The sequence below is a fragment of the Canis aureus genome, chromosome 4 (genome assembly GCF_053574225.1).
Source record: "Canis aureus isolate CA01 chromosome 4, VMU_Caureus_v.1.0, whole genome shotgun sequence".
Lineage (NCBI taxonomy): Eukaryota > Metazoa > Chordata > Mammalia > Carnivora > Canidae > Canis > Canis aureus.
This window is the reverse complement of record NC_135614.1, coordinates 56,815,796-56,843,136: the sequence shown is the minus strand read 5'-3', so window position 1 is coordinate 56,843,136 and position 27,341 is coordinate 56,815,796. Positions and strand designations below refer to the sequence as shown.

Below are 27,341 nucleotides of genomic sequence, written 5' to 3'. Positions count from 1 at the left end.
AAATTCTGGACTGACCTTTGCAGATGCCTCGGAAAAGGAAGACAAGACACAGCTCAAACCCACCCCTGGAGAGTCATGTGGGCTGGGTGATGGATTCCCGAGAGCACAGGCCCCGGACTGCTTCCATCAGGTGCCAGCACAGTGGAGAGATGATGGCAGGGTGGGCGGGAAAGCCAGGCAGTTGATGGGACCAAGAAGAAGGAATCTCTTTCATCTGTAAATTAAAGAAAATTGAAGAAAGGGACTCTTAACCTAAATCGGAAAATTTGGAGCAGTCTAGAGAATGTAATTCAGGGCCTTGGAAGGTTTTCCCCAAGGAAAAGTGGCACAGACTGAGAATAGGCGTGGTTTTAAAGAAAAACATAGATGGGCTACCCCATAATAGCTAATCAGAGAAAGTTAAATGTGAACTCGGGATGATTAAATGCTTAAAAGCTCAGGTTTGGACACTGTGCTAATCTGGGATGTTAAAGGGTCCATGACCAGGATAAGTCTCCCAGGCTCTGTGAGCCTCAGTGACTGCTTTGTAAAAACCCACCAAAGATTGATGCAAAGAGTGATTTGGCCTGAAGGCTGTATGTTAAGGGCCTACCATGGTATTTAGGTCTCTTTGTTGCCCTAGGAGAGGCTAGATCTTGGCTGATAGGAAGGGACCCGAGGGACCCCTCCTCACCTGATGGGCAGCTGCTCCAGAGAACCTGATGACACTCTCTCTCTCCTGGCCTTTAGCTCCAGCCCCTCAGAAGGGACACCTGCAGTTGGCAGCTATGGCTGTACCCCTCAGTCTCTGCCCAAGTTTCAGCATCCTTCCCATGAGCTGCTCAAGGAAAATGGCTTCACACAACACGTCTACCACAAGTATCGTAGGCGCTGCCTTAACGGTAAGAAGCAGAGGGGCCTCACCTCTGAGGTCCAGACTGCAAGGGCTGGTGGAGCAAGTGGTTCTGCTTTCTCTGACCTTAGGGCAAAAAGGATAGGAGTTAGACTCAGACAAGTAGTTTTTGAATACAGAAGGCTGAAAAAATCTAATAATCAGAGTATTTCTGTTCTTTGATCTTCTATTGATAATAAAAAATAGAAAAGTTTACCTATTTCTAGCATGACTGCCAAGTCAGCTATTGTCCACTGTGGTCCACTGTTGATCATAAAAGAGTATGCATGGGGCAGCATAGATTTCTCTAGAAACAGGGGTGGCTTAACCATGGCCTCTGGACCAAATCCAGCCAGCTTCCTATTTTTGTACAGCCCTTGAGCGAGGAAGAGTTTTACATTTCTAAGGGGTTATGAAGGGAAAAAAGAAAAACTTATGACTGAGACCATATGTAGCCTATGAAACCTAAAATACTCTGGTCTTTTATAGAAAAAAGTTTGCTGGCCCCTGCTCTTAGAAGATGGTGTAAGGAAAGAACTCTCTAGATAATCTCATATATCTCTTTTTTATCACAAAATGAGATGTCTTTTCACTGTAGGTTTCTGTCCGGTTGGCTGTAAAGATGCTCGGAAGCAGTCTCAGTGCTCCCTTGTAGTTGTTACTGTTCATCGCTCTCCAGTCCTTTTCAGTTAGCAGCACATGGCTGTTAAATGCCTCGCTCATCTGCCTTACTCCCCTGTTTGTGTGTGATGACTGGTTTACTAGGATAGAATTCACATACCTTACAGTTGACCCATTCAAAGTGTGTGGTACAGTAGCTTTCAGTACATTCAGGAGTTGTGCATCTATCCCCAGAATCGATACTAGAACATGTTCATTACCACAGGGAGAAACCCAGTGCCCCTTACTGGTCATTTCCCATCTCTGCACCTGTGGCTTCTCCCAGGCCTGCACAACCACCAGTTTGTATGGATTTACCTGTTCTGGACTTTTCCTGTAAATCAGTCACGCAGTCAGCGCCCTTTGCAACTGGCTTCTTCCCTTAGCATATACTGTTTATTCTTACACTTCATCTCTGCTGTAGCATGGTGCCACAACTTCATTCCTTTTCATGGCCAGGTAGCATTCCAGCATAGGGATATGTCATGTCATGTCTGTCTCTGAATACAGATGATGGACCTTTGGGCTTCCACTTTTTGTCTGTCATGAGTAATGCTGCTAGGAATGTTCCTGTGCAAGTTTTTGTGTGGACATAGGTTTTCATTTAGTTTGTATAGAAAAGTGGACTTGCAAAGGGTCATATGCTAACTCTGTTTAATCTTTGGAGGATGTGAGACTGTTTTCTAAAGCAGGGGCACCATTTGTTCTGACAGAGACTGAGGCTTCTGATTGCTCCGGGTCTTCCCAACATTTATTATTATCTGTCTTTCTGATGATAGTCATCCTAATAGTTGCGAAGTGATAAATGATAGCACCTGGTAGTTTTGGTTTGCATTTCCCCAATAACTATTCATGTTGAACGTTTTTTTCATGTGCCTATTGGCCACATGTCTTTGGAGAAATGTCCATTCAGCTCCTTTGCCTAGTTTTTAACTAGATTGTTTGTCTTTATTAAATTATAAGAATTCTTTATATATTCTAGGTACAAGTCCCTTATCAGATTTATGACTTGCAAATACTTTTTCCAATTCTGTGAGTTGTTTTTTCACTTTGTTGATAGTGTCCTCTGAAGCACAGGTTTTGAGGGGTTTTTTTAATGATAATTAAATTTATCCTTTCATTGTTTGCTTTGGTGTTATGTATTTTTTTAAGGTTTTATGTATTAATGAGAGACACAGAGAGAGAGGCAGAAACATAGGCAGAGGGACAAGCCGGCTCCATAGAGTCAGCCTGATGTGGGACTCAATCCTGGAACCCCAAGATCATGCCCTGAGCCAAATACAGGTGCTCAACTGCTGAGCTTCCCAGGCGTCCCAGTGTTACGTATTTTTAATGTTCCATTTTGTAATTGTTAATATTGTAGGATTCCTGAAATAATGATTGGTAGCGAATAATGAATATAAGTTGTTGGGATTGTCAAGTTATTTGTTCATACTTTTCCTTGTTCTAACTACACTTGCAAGTAGTACCATTTGAGATGAAGAGCTAGACTGGGATGACCTGGTTTAGAGACGGATGCCACCTGATTTTGGTGAGGTCAAGTCCAGTGCCCATCAGCAAGGCCTGACACAGGATAGTGCTTGAGAACTGTCTCTTCAAAGACCAAAAGGACAGGGAATGAGCAAGGGGATTTGATGGGTGGGCATAGTTGAAAGACTCAAAGTCCTTGAGCCCAGGAGCATTTGTCCCTGAATCACAGACAGTGTGACCCTGACACATCTTTCTTCCTTCCTAACCCATCAGAGCGGAAACGCTTGGGCATTGGCCAGTCTCAGGAGATGAACACTCTCTTCCGCTTCTGGTCCTTCTTCCTCCGAGATCATTTCAACAAAAAGATGTATGAGGAGTTTAAACAACTGGCTCTGGAGGATGCCAAAGAAGGCTACAGGTAAGCAGGATGTGGGGTTGCAGGATGGGGGGATTGGGGTCTGGCTGATGCTTACAAGGGATGAGGGCTCCCAGTGGTTCTGCCTTCAGAACTGTAGCCAAAAATCTCTTGTGTATATCCCAAATATACTTTATAAAAATATGATTTTTGGATGAATAATAATGTTCATGTGGTTCAAAATGCAAAGAAGCCAAAGGCTATATAGTGAGAAGTCCTTCTCATCTTCTCATCCTTCTCATCCTTGTCCCCCTACCTCCAATTCCTTTCCCCACAGACAGCTGGCATGATCAGAAACCTGAAGGCTTTCCTAAAAACACTTTGCTTTGTGTAAGCAAGGATATGCCTTTAGTCTCCTACCCGTCCCCTGTTGTTTGCACAGAGGATACCCTCTATTATATATATTTTGTACCTTTTTAATTAAAAAAAATTTTTTTAAAGATTTTATTTATTTATTCATGAGAGAGGCAGAGACCCAGGCAGAGGGAGAAGCAGGCTTCCTGCAAGGAGCCCGATGCAGAAGTTGACTTGATCCCGAATCCTGGGATCATGCCCTGAGCCGAAGGCAGACGCTCAGCCACTGAGACACCCAGGCATCCCTGTACCTTTTTTAATAGTGTATTTTAGAGATCATTCCATATTCATATGTAAATAACTTTCTTGTTCAGTCTTATACCATATGGCATGTATCATAGTAAGTGTCCTATTAATAGATATATTGGTTGTTTTCATTATTTTGCTATTAAAAAACAAACGCCTTTAGAAGATACCTTTCTTGGGCAGCCCGGGTGGCTCAGCAGTTTAGCGCCGCCTTTGGCCCAAGGCGTGATCCTAGAGACCCGGGATTGAGTCCCACGTCAGGCTCCCTGCATGGGGCCTGCTTCTCCATCTGCCTGTCTCTGCCTCTCTCTCTCTGTGTGTGTCTCTCATGAATAAATTTTTTAAAAAAGATTAAAAAAAAAGAAGAAGAAGAAGAAACCTTTCTCCCCGCTGCCGCCCCCCTCCCCCCCCCCCACCCCGGGAGAAAAGTTCTCTCTATAAACAATTTGAAAAGTACAGAAATGTTTAAAGAAGCTGGGGGGGGGGGAGCACCCTTCAATCCCGAGATAACCAGTGTTAATGTCCTGCCATATTTAATGCATTTAGATCATCACATGAATGCCTTTTTGTGCCTTATCATTTATAAGCACGAATGTTTTTCTGTGTTAAAATATTTAACTTTTTGCCTGTAAGAAATCTTCTTTATATCCTTTCCTGAAAGTTTGGAAAATACAGATTAGATAAGATCATTGGAAAATCCCAACTCCCAGAGTTAACCAGTATTAATATATTTAAGTATATGTCCTTCCAGACTTTGCACGCATGTGTATATTTGAAAATTACACATTTGTTTATAAAATGGGCTCATTCTCACATAACACTTTGAAACGTGTCATTTCTACTTGGTAATCTATGGTAAGCATCTCTCAGTATTCCTCAGTGTATATTTACATTATAATTTTTTTTGAAAGATTTATTTATTTATTTGAGAGGGAGAGAGTGCATGCATGCGTGGTGGGAAGGGGCAGAGGGAGAGAGAGACTCCCAAGCAGACTCTTTGCTGATCATGGAGCCCAATATGGAACTCGATCTCACAACCCTAAGATCACTACCTGAGCCAAAGCCAAAAGTCAGATGTTCAGCCGACTATGCCACCTGGATGCCCGTACATTCTAATTTTTAATAGCTTATATTCTGTTGTACATATTTATCATGATTATTCTTTAACTGCATCTCTTTAAGACATTTAAATTTTGTTTGACAACGTTATGAGCAGTTTTGTACATCTGTTAAATATAAAAGTGTATTTTTCATCATTTCCCTGGCATATGTTCCTAGAAGTAAAAGAAATTTTTTAAGATTCTGTTAGAGTGAGAGAGAGAGAGAGAGAGAATAAGCACAAGCGGGAGGTGGGTGCAGGCGAGGGAAAGGGAGAAGCAGACTCCCATCCCAGCCCAACACCAGATTCGGTCCCAGGACTCCTAAGATCATGACCTTAGCTAAAAGGCTGGCACTTAACTGACTGAGCCACCCAGGAGCCCTAGAAGTAAAGTTTCTGAAGCCAGATAAAGTCACATGACTTTGTAGCAAGTTCATCCCAAGGATTGGTAAACTTTTTCTGTAAAGGGACAGATGAGAAATAATTTTAGGCTCTGCAGGATGGAGGGGTGGTCTCTGTCACAACTACTCAGCTCTGCTCTTATAGCACAAAGCAGCCGGTGACATTTCATGAACAAGTGAGCATGAGCAGGGGACTTTTGTTCATTTGGCTGGAGTTTGCTGACCCCTGAAAAACCATAAACTGCTTGGACCCACTGAGAAGAGCATTAAATGTTAGCCTCCTTAAAGATTATTTACCATTTTCTCGATAATCCATGTGCTTAAACGGTTTCCTAGTCCATTTGTGTTGCAGATTCATTTCCCTGTTTTGAGAAAAAAAGAAACTGTATCCCAATTTCACTGGCCTGTGTTCTACAGATATGGTTTGGAGTGCCTTTTTCGATACTACAGTTATGGCCTGGAAAAGAAGTTCCGGCTGGACATCTTCAAGGATTTTCAGGAGGAAACAGTGAAGGACTATGAAGCTGGTGAGAGATGGAGTTGGAGCTCTTGCAAAGCTTGGTCATCCAGGCCTTCTTTCCCTTCTCCCTCCCCAGTCGATTGGGTCTGCCTGTATCAGTCACATCACTTGTCCTGATCCCCTAAGCCTCTTTATTCTCCTCTCCTCACCTGCCCAGCTTCTCTGACTCTCTCCCTCTGTCTCCTCCTTTCTGCAGGCCAACTTTATGGGCTGGAGAAGTTCTGGGCCTTCTTGAAATATTCCAAAGCCAAAAATTTGGACATTGACCCCAAACTTCAAGAATACCTCGGCAAATTCCGACGTCTCGAAGACTTCCGAGTGGATGTGAGTGAAAGTCTCTCATCTTTCTCATCCTTGTCCTGGAAAGAAAACTGGACCAGAGATCAGGATAGCTGGGTTCTGGTCCCAGCTGTGCCACTAGCTTAGGGGCTGTTTTTCCCCATTGGATCCTTAGTTTCTTCAGCTGTAAAGTAGAGGGTGAGAAGTGGACACGGACAGCTAATTGGAGGAGGTCTTATGGTTGCACCTCCCTCCTTCCCATGGTCTTCTAGCTGAACATCATAATGCTCTCTCCCTTTTAGCTCATACCTTTCCTTGTTACTGTACCCTAGTCAGCCATTACTGGTTGACTAGGATGAGTACCCAAGTAAATGTCCTTGCTTTTTCTGGAAGAAGCAGTTCCAACCCTAGAGGTTTATAAATTATGTTTAACACACTGCTACCACCACTTCCCCTGGTCTTCTTGGAGCGGTAACTCAATGGTGACACCCAGTGGCGGGTCAGGGTTATTGCTGCTGGGCATATCCAGGGAAGTAGGAGAGTGATGGATGTCTCTGTTGTGCGTGCTTCGTGCTTCAGAGACGTTATAGATGAGTGAGATTTTCTTTCGGAGAGTTTATAATGTAGTAGAGCTGTGCCAATCATCTTATTCATGTAAAACCTTTTAGCAAAAAAAGACAAATATAAGTAAATAAAAGTAATAGTCCTTATGCACGTTGGAAAATTACCATTGATTGAGGGATTACTGTGTGCCAGGCACGGTGCTAGACACTTTATATTGACCTCCTTTAACCTTTGTAATGTGGTAAAGGAGGCAGGGTTTTTGTTGCTGTCCCTGGACCAGTGGGTAATTGGAAGCCTGTGGCTACCCAGTGAGGTCATGGCAGTGCCACATAGCCCTCCTATTATAAAGATGAATCTGTTGTCTTCCGTCCTTAAGCACCTCCTTGTTTGGGGGTTGGAGAGGGGCACATGTGCAGAGAAGCTTTGTAGTAATAAGACCTGTGTGCTCCCCAGTAGCATCTGCGTCTTTTGAGCTGAGACATCTCAGCATATTGCATGCTGCATTTCATACATCATCACCTAAACAGCCATCCCTTCTCAGAAGGGGAGCAGAAACTTAGGTGGGTGATGGCCTGGGGTTCTGAGGTAGATGGGTCTAGTCTACTTTTTGTCACCAGTTATAAGCTATGGGACTCGGGGCAATTTATTTTTCTGTGCTCTACTTTTGGGATGATCATGTCTTTATCAAAGGGTGGTGTAGACCCCATGAGTGAATGTGCAAAAAAACAGCATGGGGCTTGGCATATTGGCATGGGGATGTGCTTCATAAAACTGGTAATTAGTTTTTAAGGTTATACCTATTATCTACATTTGGCAGTAAGAAGCTAAGTCTCTAGAGAGCCCTGGCAAGGGAGGGGATTTGGTTAGAGGCCCCTTATCACCTGTGACTCCCTCCTCTGTTACAGCCCCCCATGGGTGAGGAGGGCAACCACAAGCGACACCCAGTGGCGGCAGGAGGTGGCGGCGGTGAGGGCAGGAAGCGGTGCCCCTCTCAGTCTTCCAGCAGACCCACCACCATGATCAGCCAACCCCCCACACCACCCACTGGCCAGCCTGTCCGGGAAGATGCCAAATGGACAAGCCAGCACTCGGACACACAGACTTTGGGAAAGTGAAAAGCCCCTTAGCCCTGGGGTTTTGGAGGGGGGGTTGGGGGGGGTGGGCGAGAGTCCATAGGGGTGCCCAGTCCCAGGAGAGGGGACAGAGAAGGGATAGGCCTGGAGTCATTAAGATGGGCCTTTGTGCTGAGTAGCAACGTGTACACCATTTGGGCTATCAGAGGTACTCCTGGGCAGGAGCCTCCACACACCTCCTTCCCCCTCCTCTCTCCATGACTCTTCTTCACATCCTAGCTTCTTCTAAGGGGGGGGGTAAGGGGGGAGATTTTTTTTATATATATATATATATATATATATCAAGTTTTAAATTATTGATAGTTCGTCTGGATTACCAAAATCACTCTGCAGCCCTGCCCGCGGCTGGTAGGCCGCAACCCTGGTTCCCACCCACAGCCTCCTCCTGCTCTCCCTCAAGCCAACTATGCAGCCCACAAGAAGGCCCTGTGGGCCCCATTGCCCAGCACTGTCCCATGGAAGGCTCTGGCAGCGTCCTTGGCCCCACGAGCACCAGCCCTTTGATCATCTGGGGCTTGCCATCACCATGTTCTCCCCCTGCTGTCCCCACCATGCCCTTCTGCCACCTTCTGGGAGAAGGAAACCAAAGGATCTAGAAGTGGGGGTGGGGGAAGGTTTCATCCTCTTCCCACCCCCCTCTCCCCATGCCCTTTACTCCCCAGCCCAGAGAGACGCTGCTCATACCAGAAAAGACTATTGAAAGATGATTTATTTTATTTTTCTCTGACCTTTCCATCCTTGGAAAAATGGAAAAAAAAAAAAAAAAAAAAAAGACAAAATCGACCATAAAAGACCAAAAAAATAAATCAGAAAACCCCCACCTAATCCATAGAAAGTGATGTCTTTCCCCTATCCTTGGATTTCGTTTTTTTGTTTTGTTTTGTTCTTGGAAATAATATTTTTTTAAAAGTTGCCTTATTGTGGAGCGGGAATCTGAAATACCCAAATGCCTGTTTTCCTCGGTGGAGTCAACTCGAAGAGCTCACACCTTCTCTGGATGTGCCTGGGCTGGATTGGCTAGAATCTTTCTCTGGACTGAGTTGCATGTACAGTGCCTCCTGCCTGTAGGCAAGAGAGTTGAGGGCGGCTCAGGTCAGAGCCGTGCTCGAAATATCCCTGCTGTTGCATCGTTTGAAGCTGACGTCCTGTGTCTGTACACTGCTGCCACTGTCGTGTCCTCGCTCTGCTTGCTGTTGCTTCATGACAGGCCCTGTCCTGCCGTGACACCCTTCATCCTACCCTTGGAACCCCAAGGCCAAGTTTGCTTCAAACTGTTGAAGAAGAGCATTGGCCTGGATCTGGGACACACTTGGCCTCAGCCTGACCATCTCCCCCACCTCAAAGGGGAAAGGTGAACACCTGGCAGCTGAGGCTTGGAAATGTGTTGCCCTGAAAGATCTGAGACCTCAAGGAGGCTTTGTCTCATAAAAGGTGGAGAAGGATGCCATTCTCCTCCCTTGGGTCTGGTGGGGTCTCCCCATCTTGCATTCCCCCCTCTGCAAGCCACCTCTGCCTGCCCTCCAATTGACCCTGCCTGGGAACAAGGGATGAGGAGGATTTGGGGGCTGGGGGAATCCTGCCAGTTGGAGAAGCCCTGAGGCAGAAAGGTATATGTGGACATAGAGTATACCTGTCTTCTCTTCTCCAGCAACTGACTGCTTGGGTTGGGCTCTGAATGATAATGGAATGGCTGGAGTCTCCTGGCATCCGGAGCTAGGAAGGGGTGACAAAGGACTGCCCCCCACAGATTGAGCTGTGTGGTGGGTATGGGCGTGGGGACATGTTCACCCCCAGTGGGGACCGGGACAGCACACAGAAGTTGATAGTAGTGTTGCTCCATTGCCGACACTCCCCCGGCCCTCTCTGTTGGGCCCAAGGATTGGGAGTAGGAGATGGTGTCCCAGGCTGGCAAGGGCTTGCCTTCTGTCATGGGCACCTCATTGCTTTCGGCCTCTGCCCTTCCCCATCTCTGCCCTCCCTGTGGTTAGTACCCGGGAAGCCCACCTCAGTTCCTGTTACCTGGTTGTCCCAAAAGCCAAGGATGAGTGTCTGGTCTGTGCTCTAAAATGGGATCTAAGGCCTTTCCCTGCTGTCTGGTGCCTGCCCATGTTGTACCAGACGCTGGACTCCTGCACCCCCTCTTCCTTCCCTTTACCCCTTTCTATCCTTTGGGTCGCTTAGCCCTGTACTGTATCCAGCACCATAGAACCTCAGTGTTTGTCCTCTGCTGGGTTTGGGGGCACAAGGAAGCCTTGGGAGTGTGCAGAAAGGCTTTTCTTACCTAGAGTTTACTCCCAGGCCAGGGGGCTGCCATCCCCTCCCTGATCCTCCCACAGACACCCCAGAGAGAGGAAGCCCCTTTGGGGTGGGGAGGTGAGGATTTCATCTCAACACAGGCTGAGAATGAGGGGAGGGGGCTTTTTTTTCTTTCTTTCTTTCTTTCTTTTTTTTTTTTTTTTGTAACATGTTAGGAGTTAATGTTGCAAAGAGTAGTTTACATCTTCACTTTCTGAAGACACTTGAATTTAGGACCGACTTATCTGTGACAGGCATGCCAGGAGCGGCCAGAGCCATCAAGGCTTGTGGCTTCCTACCCCCCACACTCCCGTGGGGGTCCAAGATCTGAGACACAAAGCAGCAGCCTGCCCAAACCCTTCTGCTCATCCTGTACCCTTCCATGATTGGTCCATGCCAGCACGACCTTTGGGCATCGAACATCACAAGGTCTGTGTACCTCGGCCCTGCCAAGGGGCAGGTTTCTTTTGCCCTCTTCTGAACCTGGGAGCAAATGCACTACCAGTAGAGAGTGGCTGCCTGGCCCTGGCCCTGCCCCAGCCTGGACCCCCCAGGGCTCAGATCCAGGTGCAGAGCCCTCATGTCAAAGTTGTTACATTTTTGTTTTGTTCCACTGTAGCTCTTTACCCACCCCACCCCCCTTCCCTGATGATTGATTTTACAAAAGTAAGCTGCTCAGATGGCCCAGGAAGTGGGGAGGAGGAGCAAGGAAGATGACTAGCTGGGGCAGGTGGGGGTGGGTTCGGTCTTGGGGGTTTTTTTTGTTTTTTTGTTTTGCCAAAAAAGCCTGGGTACAGTGGTCTGGATCATCTGGTGCCCTCCTGAGTGGGACCCTGAAGTATGTATGTCCTGTGTGGAAGGGTCCCTGGATTTGCCCCAGCCCCCACCCTCTCCTTCAGCCACGTTGATGGCAGAGGCAGAGAAGATCAGAACTTATAGCCCATTTCTCACTGGAGAGGAAAACTTGTCATCTGGCTTTGCGGAGAAGGTTCCACCTTATGCTCATAGTACATTATCTTTACCATGTGCTAGGATATCACATTTAAAAGGACAAAAAAAATGTAAAATACTTGAATGAGCTTGTATTATAACATTAATATTATTGAGAGTATCTGCTTTCCAGGCTGAAGTGATTCATTCATTATTCTAGTCCTGCTTTAGTCCTTTGTAATTTGTGGTAATTATGCTTTTCTTTTTAATACAAAAAAATGTATAAAAATAAAAACTTGAAAAGGCAAAATACTGGTTGGTCTCCCATCTGGGGTACAGCTCTTGAGGGATGGAGCCTGGTTAGGGTTCCCTCAGATTTAGGGGAACCCTGCACTCAAAATATGTACATGGAAGCTTTGGAGGGCTCTGCCTTTGGGCTTTTGAGGAATCTGCCTAGGGAATGGACTCAAGGCTACTAATGAATGCATCCAGGTGAACTCAGTGGTTTTAAGAGTTTCTTCCAGGCTTGAATTCACATCCACCTTGTGTCTTAAATGAGACATGGCAGCTCTAGTCAGTGCTACAGAATGGAGAGCTGCTGGTCCAACAATTCCAGGGTTTTTGCCTACTTGCCCGGCTCCCAGGATTTCTATCCTCTGGCTGTGACCTGGCATCTTGTAAGGAGTTAGCCAGGAAGGTTGCTCTGATTCCAACAGGAAGGCCAGCACAGCCCCTCAGCAGACAGATTTCTTGCTGCTAGGGTACAAAGGAGTAACAGTTCACCACTCTGTGGCCTTAGAGGAATCCAGGTCAGCTAGCAAGCCCTGAAGATTGAAGCTAGGAAAGGATGGAAAGATGAATACACCCCACCCCACCCATGACTGGCCCGCCCATGGGCTGTTGGTGGCTTTCCCTGACCCGGGTGAGGCCAGGTGCTGGCAGTAGTAACATTCTGAATGCCAGTCTGGCCTGGATGTAGAATTAGAAAACTAGAAGTGAGGCATGGCTTGCTTGCTCATTAATCTGCCCACTGTCTCTCATGCCTGGCACTTGAGCATCCCATCAGAAATGTTTTTCCAAGAGAATCCCACCATACCTCAGGTGGGCAGGACTATTGACAGGACCACCAATAGTCTCTAGGCTGAAAGAGTTTAGGAGGTTGTAGCCAGGGCTTGTGCTGAAAGATTTGGGGCCGGGAAGATAGACCCCACCTCTGCAACCTGGTAGGAATGCTCATTAGGTCACTGATGGCTTAATTGCACTACTGTGGCTCCCAGATGCCACATGATCAGGAACATTGGAACTGGTCACGTCGTGGAGAGAAAACACAGAAGAACCTACTGGAATTAAAGAGATCCGTTTATTTGCAATATCTCCTATCCCTTGGTCTTCTGGGAATTTGGACCTCAGCCTTTTCTTAAGCCTGACTTGTTCACCCACCTCAGGGCCACTCTGTTTGATGAAGAGATTAGGGCTGAGACCCCCTGTCAGACTGCCAAAGGGATGAGAGACTGACAGCCGCTTGGTCCTCTACAGTACTTCCAAGTCTAAAGACCTCACAGGGGAAGGAAGGCATCTGCTCTTCCTCTTTGTGCACACTACTCATTCCCTATCCTTACAAGTAAACTGAAGATGGGCTGTTTTCGAAGTGTTTATTCCTAAGAGCAGGTTGTGAGTACGGGCCAGCAGCTGTGAAAACCTAAAGCGTTGGTGCACCAAAAGCTGTACTTCAAGCTCATGGCATGGGTGTCCTGGGGATAGGGCCAGGTAGGTCCACGAAGGCCAGAGGATGGTAGGTGGGGTTTGGAAAGCCAAGGAGGACACTGGTAAGTACCCAGCTGGTCTATCAGCAGGTCTGGGGTCGAAGGGCCAATAGGAAGGAAGGAGTCTTAGATCTGCTTGGAGACTTGGCCCTATCCAATGTTAAGGTATTTTATAAAACTGGATGGTTTTCTTGATGTAAGTGAAAGTAGCTGGTATTTGGTGGCTTTTCAAACCAAAGAGTGGTCCTCAAATTTTTCCCAGGAGCTGCAGGGTTCCTGACAATGTCTAGCTGCTGAGGGAAGGCCAGGCTGGGAACTGCCGCAACCCGAGCAGCTCTTTGGGTTTTTAGAGAATAAGGTTCCTGACAAAGTTTCATTTGAAATAAATGGTGTTGAGACAACTGGCTAATCATTTGGGGAAAAGTGAGGGTTTTGCCTTTTGGTCAGCCATGTTTTTCTTGCCTTCTCATTGGAGGAAGAAGGTTCTAGCCTCCTCAGTTGGGTGTCCCCAAAGGTCAGGAAATTGGAACCTTCCCTCTGGATAAAAGGGCCTCCAGCTTAGCAGGTCAACAGGGCTTGACCTGTGGTTTCTGGGTTTCCATGTGTGGCTGAAGGTAGGTGTTGAGGTTTGGTCTGCACCTCTTTGATATCTCAGTTTTAATCCCTGGAGGAACTCCCTGTGATTAGCATTTTTCTTTTCATAGAGGGATGGGGTTTGCAGTGGGCAGAGTTGAAATGAGGTCTTTGTTAGCTGACTCGCAAGTGTGTGTGTGTGTGTGTGTGTTGGCAAAGAAAATGTCTTGGCTCTGGCCAGAGTAGGGTATGAGAAAAGTTTTGTGGGACAGGAAGGGGCAAAGCAATACCTTCTGGCTCCCTCACCCCTTAGCACCAGGAAGAGCTCTCCCTGGAATTGGCAGTAGCTTCCAGTCTCACTGCCACCTTCACATTCTCTGTGTCTTGCTAGGCCATAAAAAGTTCATCTGGAGTCCTCTCTCCCCTTCCACAGCAAAGGACCAGGGGGACTCTCCAGGAGTGCTTTTAAAGGTGGTTTCTTCCTTCTCACTAGCTTCCATCTGGGGAGCTGCTTTTTCCCTTTCTTTAAGCCCACCCTTGGTCCTTCTGAGGAACAGCAGGGGAGCCCTGGCCCCATCCTTGGCCCTGCTTTTCTAGGAAGCTGAGCTAACCCCCTGCCTCAGTGATGCTGTCATTAGAAAGTGCATGGCTAAAGAGCAAATTCGGGGCATTAAGGATATCTTGGGCCACCTTAGTCCACTGAGGGGGACAGCCAGGGTGGCCATTGGGCCTTCTCTCACTCCATTTTCTTTGGGGGATCCGGGATGCTCTCAGACAGTGGGGTGAGGCCCAGCAGGAGGATGTGTCTCTCGTAGGCCTTAGTCTGCTTAAACAATGTGTCAGTCCCATGGAGGTGGTCTAGCACCCCCAGCACCCCATAGCACTGGTTGAACCTAGAGGAGAGAGAAAAGTACGGGAGGTTGGTGTGCTGATCTCCTTTTCATTTGCACCAGCCTCATTTCTAAGCCCTCCTACCCCAAACCCATCCCCAACCATGCTGACTACCTACACCAGAAGGTCCCAGGGAGTTGTACACAACTCCTAGGGGCACTCCGTACTGAAAACCTAGGACCTTCCTTTGGAAAGCTATGTGAATCTTATGCACACAAGTCAACCTGTGGCAGAGCTTGGCTTTCTCAGGTAGGTTTAGGGATTACTTCCATCAGAATCCCCCAGATTAAAATGCAGATTTTCAAGTCCTGCTGCCCCCCATACTTTGATTCAGCATATGTGGAGTGGGACCCAAGAATCTGCATTTTATCAAGGAATCTCAGGTGCTTATGGTGCTGGAGGTTCTTAGACCACACTTAGAAAAGCCTGGAGGTTTTCAGAGAATGCACAACTCCCCTTGAATTGCGTGCGGTATTTTTATGTGGATATGCATTTTCTGACAGTGTCCACAGCTTACATTTGACACTTAGAGGGCCCATGACCTAAGTAAAAGTTAAAAACCCACAGCTGGAGGAAGACCTAGTGTTAAAGAAAAGAGCAAGGAAAAAGAGAAAAAAAAAAAAAAGAGCAAGGTGATCTGGGTCTAACATCATTTTCCCAACATCCAGGCCTCTCCCTCCACTAGCACCAGCACATTGAAACTGAGACCCCCCAGGGTCATGTCTGCTCCTGGAAGCTCCAGGAGTGAAGGTGAAGTCTACTGCCCCAGGACTCACAGTGGGGAAGGAGGCCTTACTTGAGATGGTGGTAGTCATGGAATTCAGGTGAAGGCAGGAAAGGTAGGTGGTAGCCACAGTGGGAAATGGTGGTGATGATGAGGGCCAAGGAGAACCACATGGTGATAGAGGACAAGTGGGAGCCCATTAGTATGGGACCCACCATCACTGGCAGCGTGTTGGAGACCTGCAAAAGGAGGGCTGTTTGAAGGTGGGCCCCAAGAGACCGGCTGGGTGTCCACTTTGCCCCAGGGTAGTATCAGGAAGACACCCTTGACTCAGCTCTGGAGAAGCTGAAAGAGTTGCAGACCCTTGATTTGCTGGAGGCATTCAGCTTTATAACTTTGGGACAAGTTACTGTTTGCAACAACTTATATTGGGCATCTTGCACAGACTAGGTCAACAATAAATGGTAGTTGCTGAGTGGTAAGAAGAGAGAAGGGGCCACTGTCGGCTACTTCTCTGTGGGAGGCCTTAGGGAAGGTGGTTGGGGCCCTTTGCCCATTGGCTCTGGAGAAAGCAGAGCTCTACTGACCACATGCTCGATAGGGTGGGCGTAGAAAGAGATCACGCCAATGGGAGCTGTCCACTCATGGTGTTTCTTGTGGATTTTCTTGTAGAATGTTGGGTGGTGAAGGAGCCTGGGGAAATAGTTAATAGGTAATAATCTGCCAATCTCCCTTTTCCCTTTCCCACCAGGCCATGAGAAACCCAAAGTAGGAGCTATGAGTTCCACCCATGGAGCAAAGTTGCAAACACACTCGACTGGAGATCAGACCTGCCTTCGAGTTCTAACCCCACCTCTTATGCTGCACAAATTGGGGGTGGGTTACTTTGCTTCTCTCTACCTCAGTTGTACTAGCTGTGGGGATGGTGTCCACAAAGGATTCAATAAGGAAACCAATGGGAAACTGCCCCTCTGCACACAGGAATGCAGAAGGCTCTGGAAATTTTTCAGTTGCTTCAAGTTGTTGGTTGTGGAACAAATAGTTGTGTCAATGTTAACTAAGAGGATGCTTTTGAGGCCAAGTGATGTTGGTCTTACACCTACAAGTCTAAGGTCTCAATTTCCTCCCTTAAAAGTGAGCCCTAGGAGAGCAAGGAGCCAGCTATGCTTGGGCAGGGACCCACTCACCGGTGTGAGTAGTAGAACAGGACTTCCTCGATCAGAGTGAAGACGGTCAGCTCCAGGAGGAACCAGTGGAAGGTGGGTAGCTCTCGGCGGCAGGGGTCTCCCCACAGCTTGAGGACGGGATAGAGGAGAACCACCATGGGCAGAGAGATCATGTACTGGTTGAAGAGAACTGTGCGGATAGACCGGCGTAGTTTCTCAGCGTCCACCTGCCAGGGCAAGAAAGGAGGGAGATGAACAAGAGGGTGAGAAGGTCTTTCCCTTCTAGACATGGCTTCACTGTGACCCACTCACAGGAGGCCCTCAGTCTGGAGTGGATGCTAGGTCTGACGTTTGGCCATAGCCAGCAGCCCCTGACTACTGCCCAAGCCCTGAGGTGTGACCATGTGGCAATACTGCTTTTGGAAACTCCCTTCTCAGCAGCGTTCCACCAGCCTGAGCCTGCCTTCTCCTTCCTGCTGCTATTACCACTGTTCTCCCCATGTCTCTGGCCAGGCCCAGACGTATTCCTGACAGGTATCTCAGGGTGCCTCCAGGGTGCTTAGAGAAGGCTGTCAACTCTCAGGTTGATACCCTTTTTTCAGTCTTTGAGCCCCTCCTCATCCGCAGAGGCTTGCCCATGATCAGGTGCAGAGATCAAGGTCTGCCTCCTCACGTGGCCCAGCCTCACTGGACTAGGCCGAGTGAAGAGAGGTGAGCCAGAGAGCTTCCTGTGCAGCCTCTTGACTAAACTTCCTGTGACCTGGTCTTCCTAGTTCTCATGGTGGGGCTGTCAGGATGGGGACCTGCCCGAGCATTCTCTCCAGGTTTTCTTTGGATAGCTGGCCCCAAATCGCATACCCCACTGAGCCTCAATATTATAGCCAGCATTTGCCCAAGAATTAATATCTGACCCTTCCCTCCTTCAGAGCACTGGGGCTCCCCAGGATAGCCCCTTGACCATGGGTCACTTCCTGGGCCCTGATGAACTGGTTTGGGATTGGTCAGAAGTGATTTCTCCCTGAGTTGCCTCCGGGAACTGGAGGGGTTCTAGCTGCAAGGTAAGGCTGAGTTCAGAGTGGTCCTCAGACTCCAGGCCTTGCTCTTACTTCAGCTTTTGCAGGCGCTGCATGAACTAACGGACTTGAATCCAATCTCCAAGCTTTCAGTTCCAGCCCCGTGGTGAAGCCAGGTCTGGCCAGCCTGGTTTGAGAGCACCTGTAGATGAAGCCATACCACTCTTCTAGAAACCCTGACCAAGGGGAGGGTGTCACATATGTTTACATTTACATTTACTCACCTGATTTTTTTTTTTTTTTTTTTTTTTTTATTCATGGCAGACAGAGAGAAAGAGACAGAGAGAGAGACAGAGGGAGAAGCAGGCTCTGTGCAGGGAGCCTGACGCGGCACTCGATCCCGGGTCTCCAGGATCACATCCTAGGCTGAAGGTGGCACTAAACCGCTGGGTCACCAGGGCTGCCCTACTCACCTGATATTTTGAGCACCCTCTACGTTGCAGGTGGTGTCCTATGTGCTGGGAATTGAGCAATGAGCCAAAGAAAGATTCTTTCCCTCACTGAGTTTATGTTCCTGGCACCAATAATTTTAAATAGGATAATCAGGGTAAGCTTTGTGGAGATGGTGAGATTTGAACAAAATGATGAGGAAGGTGAGGGCAAAGATCCTTGGGCAGAGAGTCTTCAGCCCAAGGGCTGGTCATTTAGAAGAGTGGCCCTGCCGTGAACTCAGACTGGGGAGGTTGTGGGTGGCAGTCTTTGAAGGGATGATCAGAAATTCTCTTGGGGACATGTTGGATTGGAGATGTCAAAGATGCACCTGGCAATCTGAGCCTGGAATTCAGAAGAGAGTGCTGGCTAGAGACAGAAATTTGTGAGCTGTGGGCATATTGTATTTAACGTCATGGACTGTATTTAACGTTATGACCCTGGAGGAGATAAGTGAGGGAGTGAAGACAGAACTGAGGAGCAAGGCCTGAACCCCGGGACACTTAGGATGAAGAGGCAGGGGAGAGGAGGAGAGACCAGAAGGAAGACCATGAAAGAGTGGCCACTGAGATGAGAGGAAAAGCGGAGAGGCCAGGTAGAACAGGTAGCAAGAATGTGTAAACAAGCAGCTGTGGAGGCACACAGGCCAGGAGTAAGGGAGATGAGCCTGAGGCCACATCCCGGGACCCTTGCCCAGGGCAGCAGAGGAGGAGCAGTGGGGGTGAAGGCCTGGCCAGAGGAGGCGCACAGGAGAGGTGAGATGATGGCTTTGTGGTAATTTAGGAGCTATTGGCTGAGAGACTTAGGGTGAGGTTTGTAATGTCTGGAACTTACTTTCAAATGGTTAAGCTAAAAATGAGAGATGCATACATATTTCTATTTTTACATATAGATAATGCAAATCCTGTAAAATGTTTAAAACCGGTGAATCTAGGTGGTGTGTGAGCGATCACTATACTACGTTTCTCAACTTCTGTATCTACGCTTACAAAATTTTTCATAATTACAAAATGTTGAGAGAACAGAGTGGACAGAGAGGAACTGGAAACTACAGACAACTTTCTCAAAGAGCCTAGTCGCAGGTACTGCTGGTAGGCTGATGTGGAGGAAGTCTGGGATTTCTCTCCTGCCTGCCCCTGCGGGGGGTGTGAGAAGGGAGGAGAGGGTACAGACCTGCTAACCAGGAGAGTGTGACAGCAAACAGAGCAGGCACCGGACCTAGAATTCAGAGGACAGAATTTGGAGGATGGGGCCCTGGCTCTGCTTCCCAGCAACACTCTGACCTTGAGCTAGTCTAGCCATTGCGCCTTTCTGAGCTCAGCTTCTGCAAAATGCAACCAGACCTTCCCTGTGTGGCTCTCCAACCACTGTAGACCATTACAAGGAGTGTTGTCATGGTAGGTGATACTCTTGAGAGCTGATGTCTCAACCACCAAGATGGTGGTTGAGAGGATGAGCCCTGGGGTCAAAGAGCTTGAGTGTGAATCATCTACCCATGTCACACCTGAGCCTGATTCCTCACCTGAACCATGAGGGTTATTACAGTACTTGACCTTGAAGACCAAGGCATTAGAGCCTGGTAAGGAGAATGCCGTGGTCTGACAGATAAAGGGCTCTTAACAACCAAGGCTGGCTTAGACACTTAGGCTCCAGTCCATGCCTGCCAAGCTGGACCTGGAGGAAGCCCCCCAGCTGGCTGGCAGTTAATCTCTCAAGTGTGCGGGGCCATGAGCCTGGCTGGCAGCTCTGGTTCAAGAAGAGGATATCCTGGGATGCCTGGGTGGCTCAGTGGTTGAATGTCTGCCCTCAGCTTGGGGCATGATCCCAGAGTCCTGGGATCGAGTCCCACATCAGGCTTCCCATAGGGAGCCTGCTTTTCCCTCTATGTGTCTGCCTCTCTGTGTGTCTGTCATGAATGAGTGTGAATGAAACCTTTAAAAAAGAAGAAGTAGAAGAAGAAAGAAAGAAGAAAGGAAGAAAGAAGAAGGCTATTCCAAGAGCCTTGGTCAAGGGCATTCTGCTTTCTGGAGGGCTGGGCTGGGGCAGAGTGCTCTGAATGCTGAGATGAGCCACCTAGGCACCTTGGCAGATAATTAAAAGATGATTGTCTTCTCTGGGAAAGGAGCCAAGATGTGGTTTGGGTGGAGCTGGGGAAAGATTCTGAGTTTAAGAATGAACTTCTTGTTGTGTAAGGAAAGGCTCTTGGAGGTTGTCAGAGCACTGAGCTGGTGGCTGGGCTCAGGGCACAGTGGGGCTCACTTCCAGCGCTGTGTTAAGTTGAAAATGTGTGTACTGGCCTTCTCTCCCTTACTGGGCCTTGTAAGCAGAGTCCAGGCCTTGTTTCTTGTGGATAAGCTATGCACCAGCAGTTGAACTGAATGTTGGGAAGGAGGACCTGTTTAAAAACCAGCCACAGCCTACACATTCAGACCCCATTATGTCAGCAGCCATGTCCCTCACGACCCCTGTCATCCACGCTTTTGGCATCCAGCCATTGCTATCCCTACCCCAGTGGCTGAGTGGGGAGCTGCCTGACATCTCCAAACTCAGCCCAGTAGCAGGCTGAGCCCATCAGCTTGGTTCCCAAAATGCTGACTGCAGTGCTGTGGGGTGGTGCAGGGAGGCACAGAGCCAGGGTGGGGAATCAGCAACATTCATCTGAGATCTGGGGCAGATTATTTCTTCTCTCTAATCTTCTCAGTTGGGGGAGCCTTGTACACAATAACTTGGCTCACAGTGGCCATGCTTTCTCCTAGGCCTGCAGTGAGCATTTTGAGTGTGGCTTCGGCTCTTGCTTTCTCTGCTTTGCTCAGGAGAAACCACAGCAACACTTACTGGTTCATTCTTGCCGACCTGAATTCGGTAGCGAGAGATGAAGTTAGGTTTTCCAGTTGTATCAACCACCAGTAGAAACCCATTGAAGCTCCAGAAGAGCAGACCAGGTACTTGGATGGCACCTAAGATGGGGAAGCAGAAGGAAACAATCAGGGGACTTCAGGTTCTTGCAGCACATGTATTAACTGAACACAAGCTTGAATGTGACTAAGGCTGCTAAGGCTGTCACATAGAATTGTAGATAGTCCCTTGCCAGGGAGTCTTGGTGCTCTGGGCCAGAGGGCCTATCTTTTGTCCTGGGGTGACCCAGCTAACTGGGGGAACTTAGGCAGGTCACTTAAGGAGGGTCTCTTTTCTTTTCTTTTTTAAAGATTGTATTTATTTATCTGAGAGAAAGAGATAGCAAAAGAGAAAGCATGAGCAACGGGGAGAGGGAGAAGCAGGCTCCCCACTGAGCAGGGAGCCCATCCCCAGGCTGGATCTCAGGACCCTGGAATCATGACCTGAGCAGAAGGCAGATGCTTAACCAACTGAGCCACCAGGTGCCCCTCTATTTTCTTAGTTGTAAAATGGAGGCCACAACCTTCTACGTGGTTGAGGACCCCCCGCCCCAGAAAAAAGTTAAACATAAATAAAATTTATATTTATAATAAATATATAATCTACATAATACAATAGTGGATAAATAAACTACAAATAAATTTAGGTTGATATCTGGGAGTCTGTGCCCATTAAACATTTTATGAATTCCCAAGGAAGGGACAAGCAGAGGAAGTGCTTGGTAGGATACAGTCCCCAATGAGCACTGGACTAGGAGTCAGGAACCTAATCTCTATGGCCCTACTAACTGAGCAGCGGGACTTCAGGCATCTAGTGAGCAGCTCCCAAAGTGGAAAACTCCTCTTTCAAGGCGCTTCTTGGTTAAACAATGTTCAGACACTGCTCTATTGGAGAGCCATGATCCAGACTAGTGTGCTAACAGCTCTAATAATTCCTGCAGCAGAGAAACCTATTTAGCTTTGTTAAATTCACCCTTTGGGCAGCCCCGGTGGCTCAGCGGTTTAGCGCCGCCTTGAGCCCAGGGCGTGATCCTGGAGTCCCGGGATCGAGCCCCACTTTTTGGGCTCCCTGCATGGAGCCTGCTTCTCCCTCTGCCTGTGTCTCTGCTTTTCTCTCTCTGTGCGTCTCTCATGAATAAATAAATAAAATCTTTAAAAAATAAGATAAATGGCCTTTCCTGGTCTTTTTTTTTTTTTTTTTTTTTTTAACCCAGAAACTCTGTTTTCTCAGAAAACCGATCTGATGGCCACGCATCCTTGTTTGCCCCGGACAGTTTCAGTTTACATCAGGCAGTCTGGCATAATTATTAACAACAGCTCATTTACTCTCACAAAAGTCTCTTTGGATAATGAATTGTATGGTCACCCCACCCATTCACATCCCACAGCACTGATGTTCTGCAGGATACTTTAGAAAATGCTGATTGAGACTTAAAATTTAGATAAGGCTTTCTTTGCTCCGCATCCCACTTTCCTGTAAAGTCCTCCCAAGTATCTCTGATCTCTGACTGTGGACAAACAAGCACTTTGTCCACCCTGATTGGCAGTTATTCAAATGATAATACAATGTTACCTAACTCTTGCACTATTAACTTTGTCCATGTTTTGCCTCCTCCTTCTAAATATCTCAAAGGGCAAAGGCATTTGACTTAATTCTGTGTATCCTTCTGGCTCCCACCAGAAACCCCAGAGCTTGTGCCAGTTGGGACCTGAAAAATACTTGGCCAGCACTGTGGGGAAATATGACAAACACATATCTTAGCAATTTGGCAGTACCCAAGGGAAAAAAAAGAGGGTGCTAGGAAAAAAAAAAAAAAAAAAAAAAAGGAAAAAGGACACACATGTCTATACACATATACATTTATTACCTATTTTTTTAAAAATCACAATAGAACACTGATGGAGCCTGAATGTCCATTAATAGGAAATGGAGTAAATAGATTAGAGTATCTCTATTCAATGGACTAGACAGGGCAGCTTAACATAGTCAGTTTATACTGACAATGGAAAGATGTCCACAATCTGTTCAATGAAAAAAGAATAGTTAAAAAAATAGTTGGTGTCTTAGAAGTTCAACCGTATATCCAATATAGAAGAGATTTATACTAATATATTCACTATGGTTATTTCTTAGATATATGAGAGTGGGTGGTTTTCACTTTTTTTTTTTTTTTAAGATTCTGTTTATTCATGAGAGACACACACAGAGAGAGAGAGAGGCAGAGACACAGGCAGAGGGAGAAGCAGACCCCATGCAGGGAGCCCGATATGGGACTCTGAGCCACCCGGGTTACCCAATTTTCACTTTCTTTATGCTTACTTGAATTGTCTGATTTTTATTTTTTAACAATGAACATGCATTTACTTTTATTCTCAGAAATTGCACGCTTTCTTATTTGGAAAAATAAAAATGTTAGGTTGGTGATTGCCTAGTGGCCCATCCACCAAGGTGGCTGCCTACTTGTAGATCCAAAGGCTCCTTGAGGAATACAGAAAAAAGCCCCAACAAGAGAAGATCTGGAACTTTTTTCCCCGCTGTAACACTTAAAATTGCAAATATTGGGATCCCTGGGTGGCTCAGCGGTTTAGCGCTGCCTTCAGCCCAGGGCGTGATCCTGGAGTCCCAGGATCGAGTCCCATGTCGGGCTCCCTGCAGGGAGCCTGCTTCTCCCTCTGCCTGTGTCTCTGCCTCTTTCCCTCTCTCTGTCTCTCATGAATAAATAAATAAAATGTTTAAAAAAATAAAATCTAAAATTGCAAATATTTTGCTTCTTTATATTTGCTTATCATTGGGGGAAAGTCGTTTTCCCATCATTGTAACAGAAACATATCAAATGTTTCCCCACCACTTCCCGCATATATGTTGGCAATCTGCATTGTTCTTTTCAATGATTTCAATGACAGCTTGCACTGAACCTGCCATATTTAACGTTTAGCCTGCTTTCAGAGTTCTTCCAGCTGAAAACATTTGTCAGGAACATTTTATTTGTACTTTTGCTTTGTGACAACTGGCACTGGCAATTTTTTTTTAATCTCCCCTTCTAGACTGTGACATAGTTTTTATTTTTATTTTTTAAGATTTATTTATTTATTTTGAGAGAGAGTGCACATATGGGTTGGGGAAAGGTGAGGAGGAGGCGTGGTAGGGGGAGGAGCAGAGGGAGGAAAGGCAGAGCATCCCAGCCAGACTCCCCACTGGCCACCCGAGTCTAAAGCAGGGATCCATCCCAGGACCCTGAGATCATGACCTGAGCCAAAATCAAGAGTTGGACGCTTAAACGACTAAGCCACCCAGGTACCCCTGTGACATAGTTTTTTAAATGAGGTAAATATTTCATCTTAAATATCTCTATTTCCTCCATAGAAGGAGGAAAAATTCGGCACAGAGTAACATTAATAACGAACCTGTGATTGAGGATGTTCACTAACTGTAGATAATGCTGTTATAAATATCTGTGTTGAAATGCTTGTTTTCTTCCACATTTTCTTTGGCTTTTTGTGAGTCATTCACACTATCTGTAAATATTTATTAAGTGACCACTTGCTGTCAAGCGCAGAGAGCTAGATTACACCAGGTATGAAGACACAGTCTCACAGGAGATAGAGCAGCTCTCTGTGCTCGTGGGCCTGGCATCCAGAAGCAGGATTCTGACTCTAAACATGCATTCATTTTCACACATGCTGTTTCTTTTTTTCTTTTTCTATTTTTGGGGAGAGGGGAGTCTCCAGTTCTCTTTTTAGACATCTTTAAGCATCCATTTCAGATTGCCTATGATGAGCACTCTTTGGGATTACCACTGTCTTAAGCTTGAAGTCTTCATTCTTTGGGATGAGGAGCTGAGAATTCTCAAAAGTAGAGAAGAAAACAATAGAAAAAGAGCCTATAATCATGTCCCCAAACCCTAAATGCTAGTGGTCTGGGAACCTCACCTATAAAGTAGAGCATCCACTCCATCCCTTCGAATGTAGACAGCAGCTTCTCCCACTGGGCTTGCCAAAAGTAGCCAGAAGCACCCCAAAATCTCTGAAGATGCCTTGGAAGAAAAATCATTCAGGTTTCTGGGCGCAGACTGGTGGGTGGACAGCTCCTTACCTCATGCTCTGCCTCCAGACCAGCACACTTGGCCCCACGTCCTGAATCAAAGCTGGTGGTGCAGACTCACCAGGTGACTGAGTTCCAGAAGGCCACCAGCAAGAGAAGGCCAGAGCCCAGGATGAAAGCTGTCCTCCTCATGGAGCCCCAGATGTGTCCCTCCTGGAGGAGGACAAGAAGGTATCAGGCCCCAAGGAAGCCTTCTGATGTCACAGGCAGCTCGTACTGAGTCCTGGCACAGATAGTGTGGGATCAGGATCTCAACCACATCAGCATCACACCTCTGCTGACCTTTTCCCAGCCTCTATGGGAGGTTCTTTCTTATCAAGAGTTCCCGGGCTGTATATGGGTGTGTTTATGAAAATAAGAATTCAGGTTGGGGAAAAAAAAAAAAAAAAGAATTCAGGTTGGGGGAGGGAAGAGAACAAACCTGATTCCAAAAAAACTAGCAGTCAGTTCTGTCACCCCCAGAAGGACAGGTGAGCCTTCCACAGCAGTGGGGCTTCAGCACCAGCCCTCCCGTGGGAACAGAGACGTCCATTATCTATGCACTGGAATCACCTGGGAGCTTTTAAAACATCCCAATGCCCAAGGTCCTCCCCGACCTGATTACATAAGAGCCTCTAGGGTGAGACCTGAGCCTCTGTGTTTTTTAAAGCTCTCCTACTAATTCCAGTGGGCAGGCAAGGCTGAGTCAGCCATCGCAGAAAGATCTGCAGAATCTGTTCATGGGCCAGAACTCTTTCCCCATCCCCATCACCCACTTGCTGGCAAAGAAAACAATGAATGAATACGTGTTCTGACTTTTAATAATTCCTCTGCTTCTAGTGAGATGAGCCTGGGCTGCCAGCTGGACAGGATAATGAAAGGCAAAGAACAGACCTCTGGCAATCACCGAGAGGTCCCTTACCTAGTCTCTTCCAAAAGTCTAAAGTAGAGATCATAGCAGGCTCACTGATCAAACAAGGTACAATTAGGAGAAGGAGAATACTGGCTACCAGTTGTCACCAACTTGCATTGTACAATGGACAGAAATGACAGATGTCCCTTGCATCTTATATTTCTTTTTTTTTAAATAGAAATATACATCTTCTATTTCTTTTTTTATTTTTAAATATTTTATTTATTAATTCATGAGAGACACAGAGAGAGAGAGAGGCAGAGACACAGGCCGAGGGAGAAGCAGGCTCCATGCAGGAAGCCCGATGTGGGACTCGATCCAGGGACTCCAGGATCACACCCTGCGCCAAAGGCAGGGGCTAAACCACTGAGCCACCCAGGGATCCCCCTACATCTTCTATTTCTAAGCCCAGATGGAGTTTGCTCACATTCTTCCACAGGAGAGAACTGGATGTGCTGGTCCCTCTAGGTGTGTGCCTGCTGTTCATCGGCTGTGAATTGGACCGTGTACATGGGGGTTTGGGTGAAGGGAAGCTGATCTAATAGGATGTTGTATTATAATCCAGACTTTGGAGCTCTCAAGGGGCAGACTGTTTTACTGACCCATTCAGAGCAACCTGAATCTGCCCTGAATTGTTTATTTTTAGCTTACTCCATCCCACTTCTGATCGAAAAGACCAAAAAGAACTAAGTCATTTTCCACGGTCAGTGACAAGTTTTTGAAGTGCGAGTGCTCCTCAGGGTCCTGAGCTCTGGAAATGAACTTTCAGCTCTCTCCTTGAGGGCTGAATGGGCAGGACCAATCAGAGGAACTTGTTCTTTTAAACAGGCCATTGAAAGGTCACCCTCAAGCTTGCCAGACATTTCCCTTGGGTTTTGCAATTATTCCTTTTTTAGTATTCAGAAGACTCTTTTCATGAGCTTTTCAGGACTTGCTAGGAATTTTTCATTTGTGTATAAGCAGATCAAGCTAAATCAAAAACCTCAATTTCGTGTATAGAATCAGCTATTTTTTTCGCGGATTGTGGTGTTTTCTCTCTCTCTGGCAGCCGGAGTGAGAGGATTATAAACAGGCCACAGGTCTCTATGAAGTGCAAGAGAACAGTGCAGAAGTTAGCTGGGCTCAAGAGCTGGTGCCCAATCCCATTTCCAGCCCCTGGTAGGCTGCTTCTGTCTCCAGAGCAGTTGAAAGGGTTGGTTTCACAGGCCAGAGGGATAGAGCATTTGGGGCCAAGGGACAATGGGAAGACAGCCAGCATTCTCACTAGCTTGGTAGGTGCGGTGCTGGCACTTACCTGCTTTGGCTTCTCATTATGTTGCATACTTCCAGCTTCTCCCTTCATCTGGAATAAGAAAGCACCAGTGAGTCATGATGTCATGTTCACAGGCAGCCAAGGAAGTAGAACATGAAGAAAGTCAAGGTGAATGGCTCACTGTGATTTTTAATGCTGGCTACTCTTTAAAATCATCTGGGGAGTTAGATAACCTCTGTCTGGGCTCCAGCTCAGGAGATCGAATTCATGGGGGCATAGGTAAACACGAATCAGAGAGTTGGCAATGGGGGACTCCATCTGCATGAACTGGCTTTCTACTAGATG

General features: G+C 47.0%; 2 protein-coding genes across 8 annotated transcripts in view; one reads left to right on the top strand and one right to left on the bottom strand.

Moving 5' to 3' along the window:
- LARP1 (La ribonucleoprotein 1, translational regulator) overlaps window positions 1-11,547 on the top strand; it is an 84,612-nt gene extending 73,065 nt beyond the window's left edge. For all 6 annotated transcript variants that reach the window (XM_077895772.1, XM_077895769.1, XM_077895767.1 and 3 more), the window contains 6 exons: window positions 24-130; window positions 730-881; window positions 3,275-3,419; window positions 5,934-6,043; window positions 6,233-6,360; window positions 7,785-11,547. In XM_077895772.1, the coding sequence (XP_077751898.1) occupies window positions 24-130; window positions 730-881; window positions 3,275-3,419; window positions 5,934-6,043; window positions 6,233-6,360; window positions 7,785-7,994 (852 nt within the window). In that variant the 3' untranslated portion in view covers window positions 7,995-11,547. The remainder of the gene's footprint in view (window positions 1-23; window positions 131-729; window positions 882-3,274; window positions 3,420-5,933; window positions 6,044-6,232; window positions 6,361-7,784) is intronic.
- Window positions 11,548-12,578: 1,031 nt separating this feature from the next.
- The window catches only part of FAXDC2 (fatty acid hydroxylase domain containing 2), a 28,102-nt gene continuing 13,339 nt past the window's right edge, over window positions 12,579-27,341 (bottom strand). For both annotated transcript variants that reach the window (XM_077895774.1, XM_077895775.1), the window contains exons 2-9: window positions 27,039-27,086; window positions 24,914-25,005; window positions 24,681-24,784; window positions 20,692-20,813; window positions 16,376-16,581; window positions 15,776-15,881; window positions 15,261-15,427; window positions 12,579-14,466 (exon numbers count right to left, since the gene is read on the bottom strand). In XM_077895774.1, coding sequence (XP_077751900.1) covers window positions 14,310-14,466; window positions 15,261-15,427; window positions 15,776-15,881; window positions 16,376-16,581; window positions 20,692-20,813; window positions 24,681-24,784; window positions 24,914-25,005; window positions 27,039-27,086 — 1,002 coding nt within the window. In that variant the 3' untranslated portion in view covers window positions 12,579-14,309. The remainder of the gene's footprint in view (window positions 14,467-15,260; window positions 15,428-15,775; window positions 15,882-16,375; window positions 16,582-20,691; window positions 20,814-24,680; window positions 24,785-24,913; window positions 25,006-27,038; window positions 27,087-27,341) is intronic.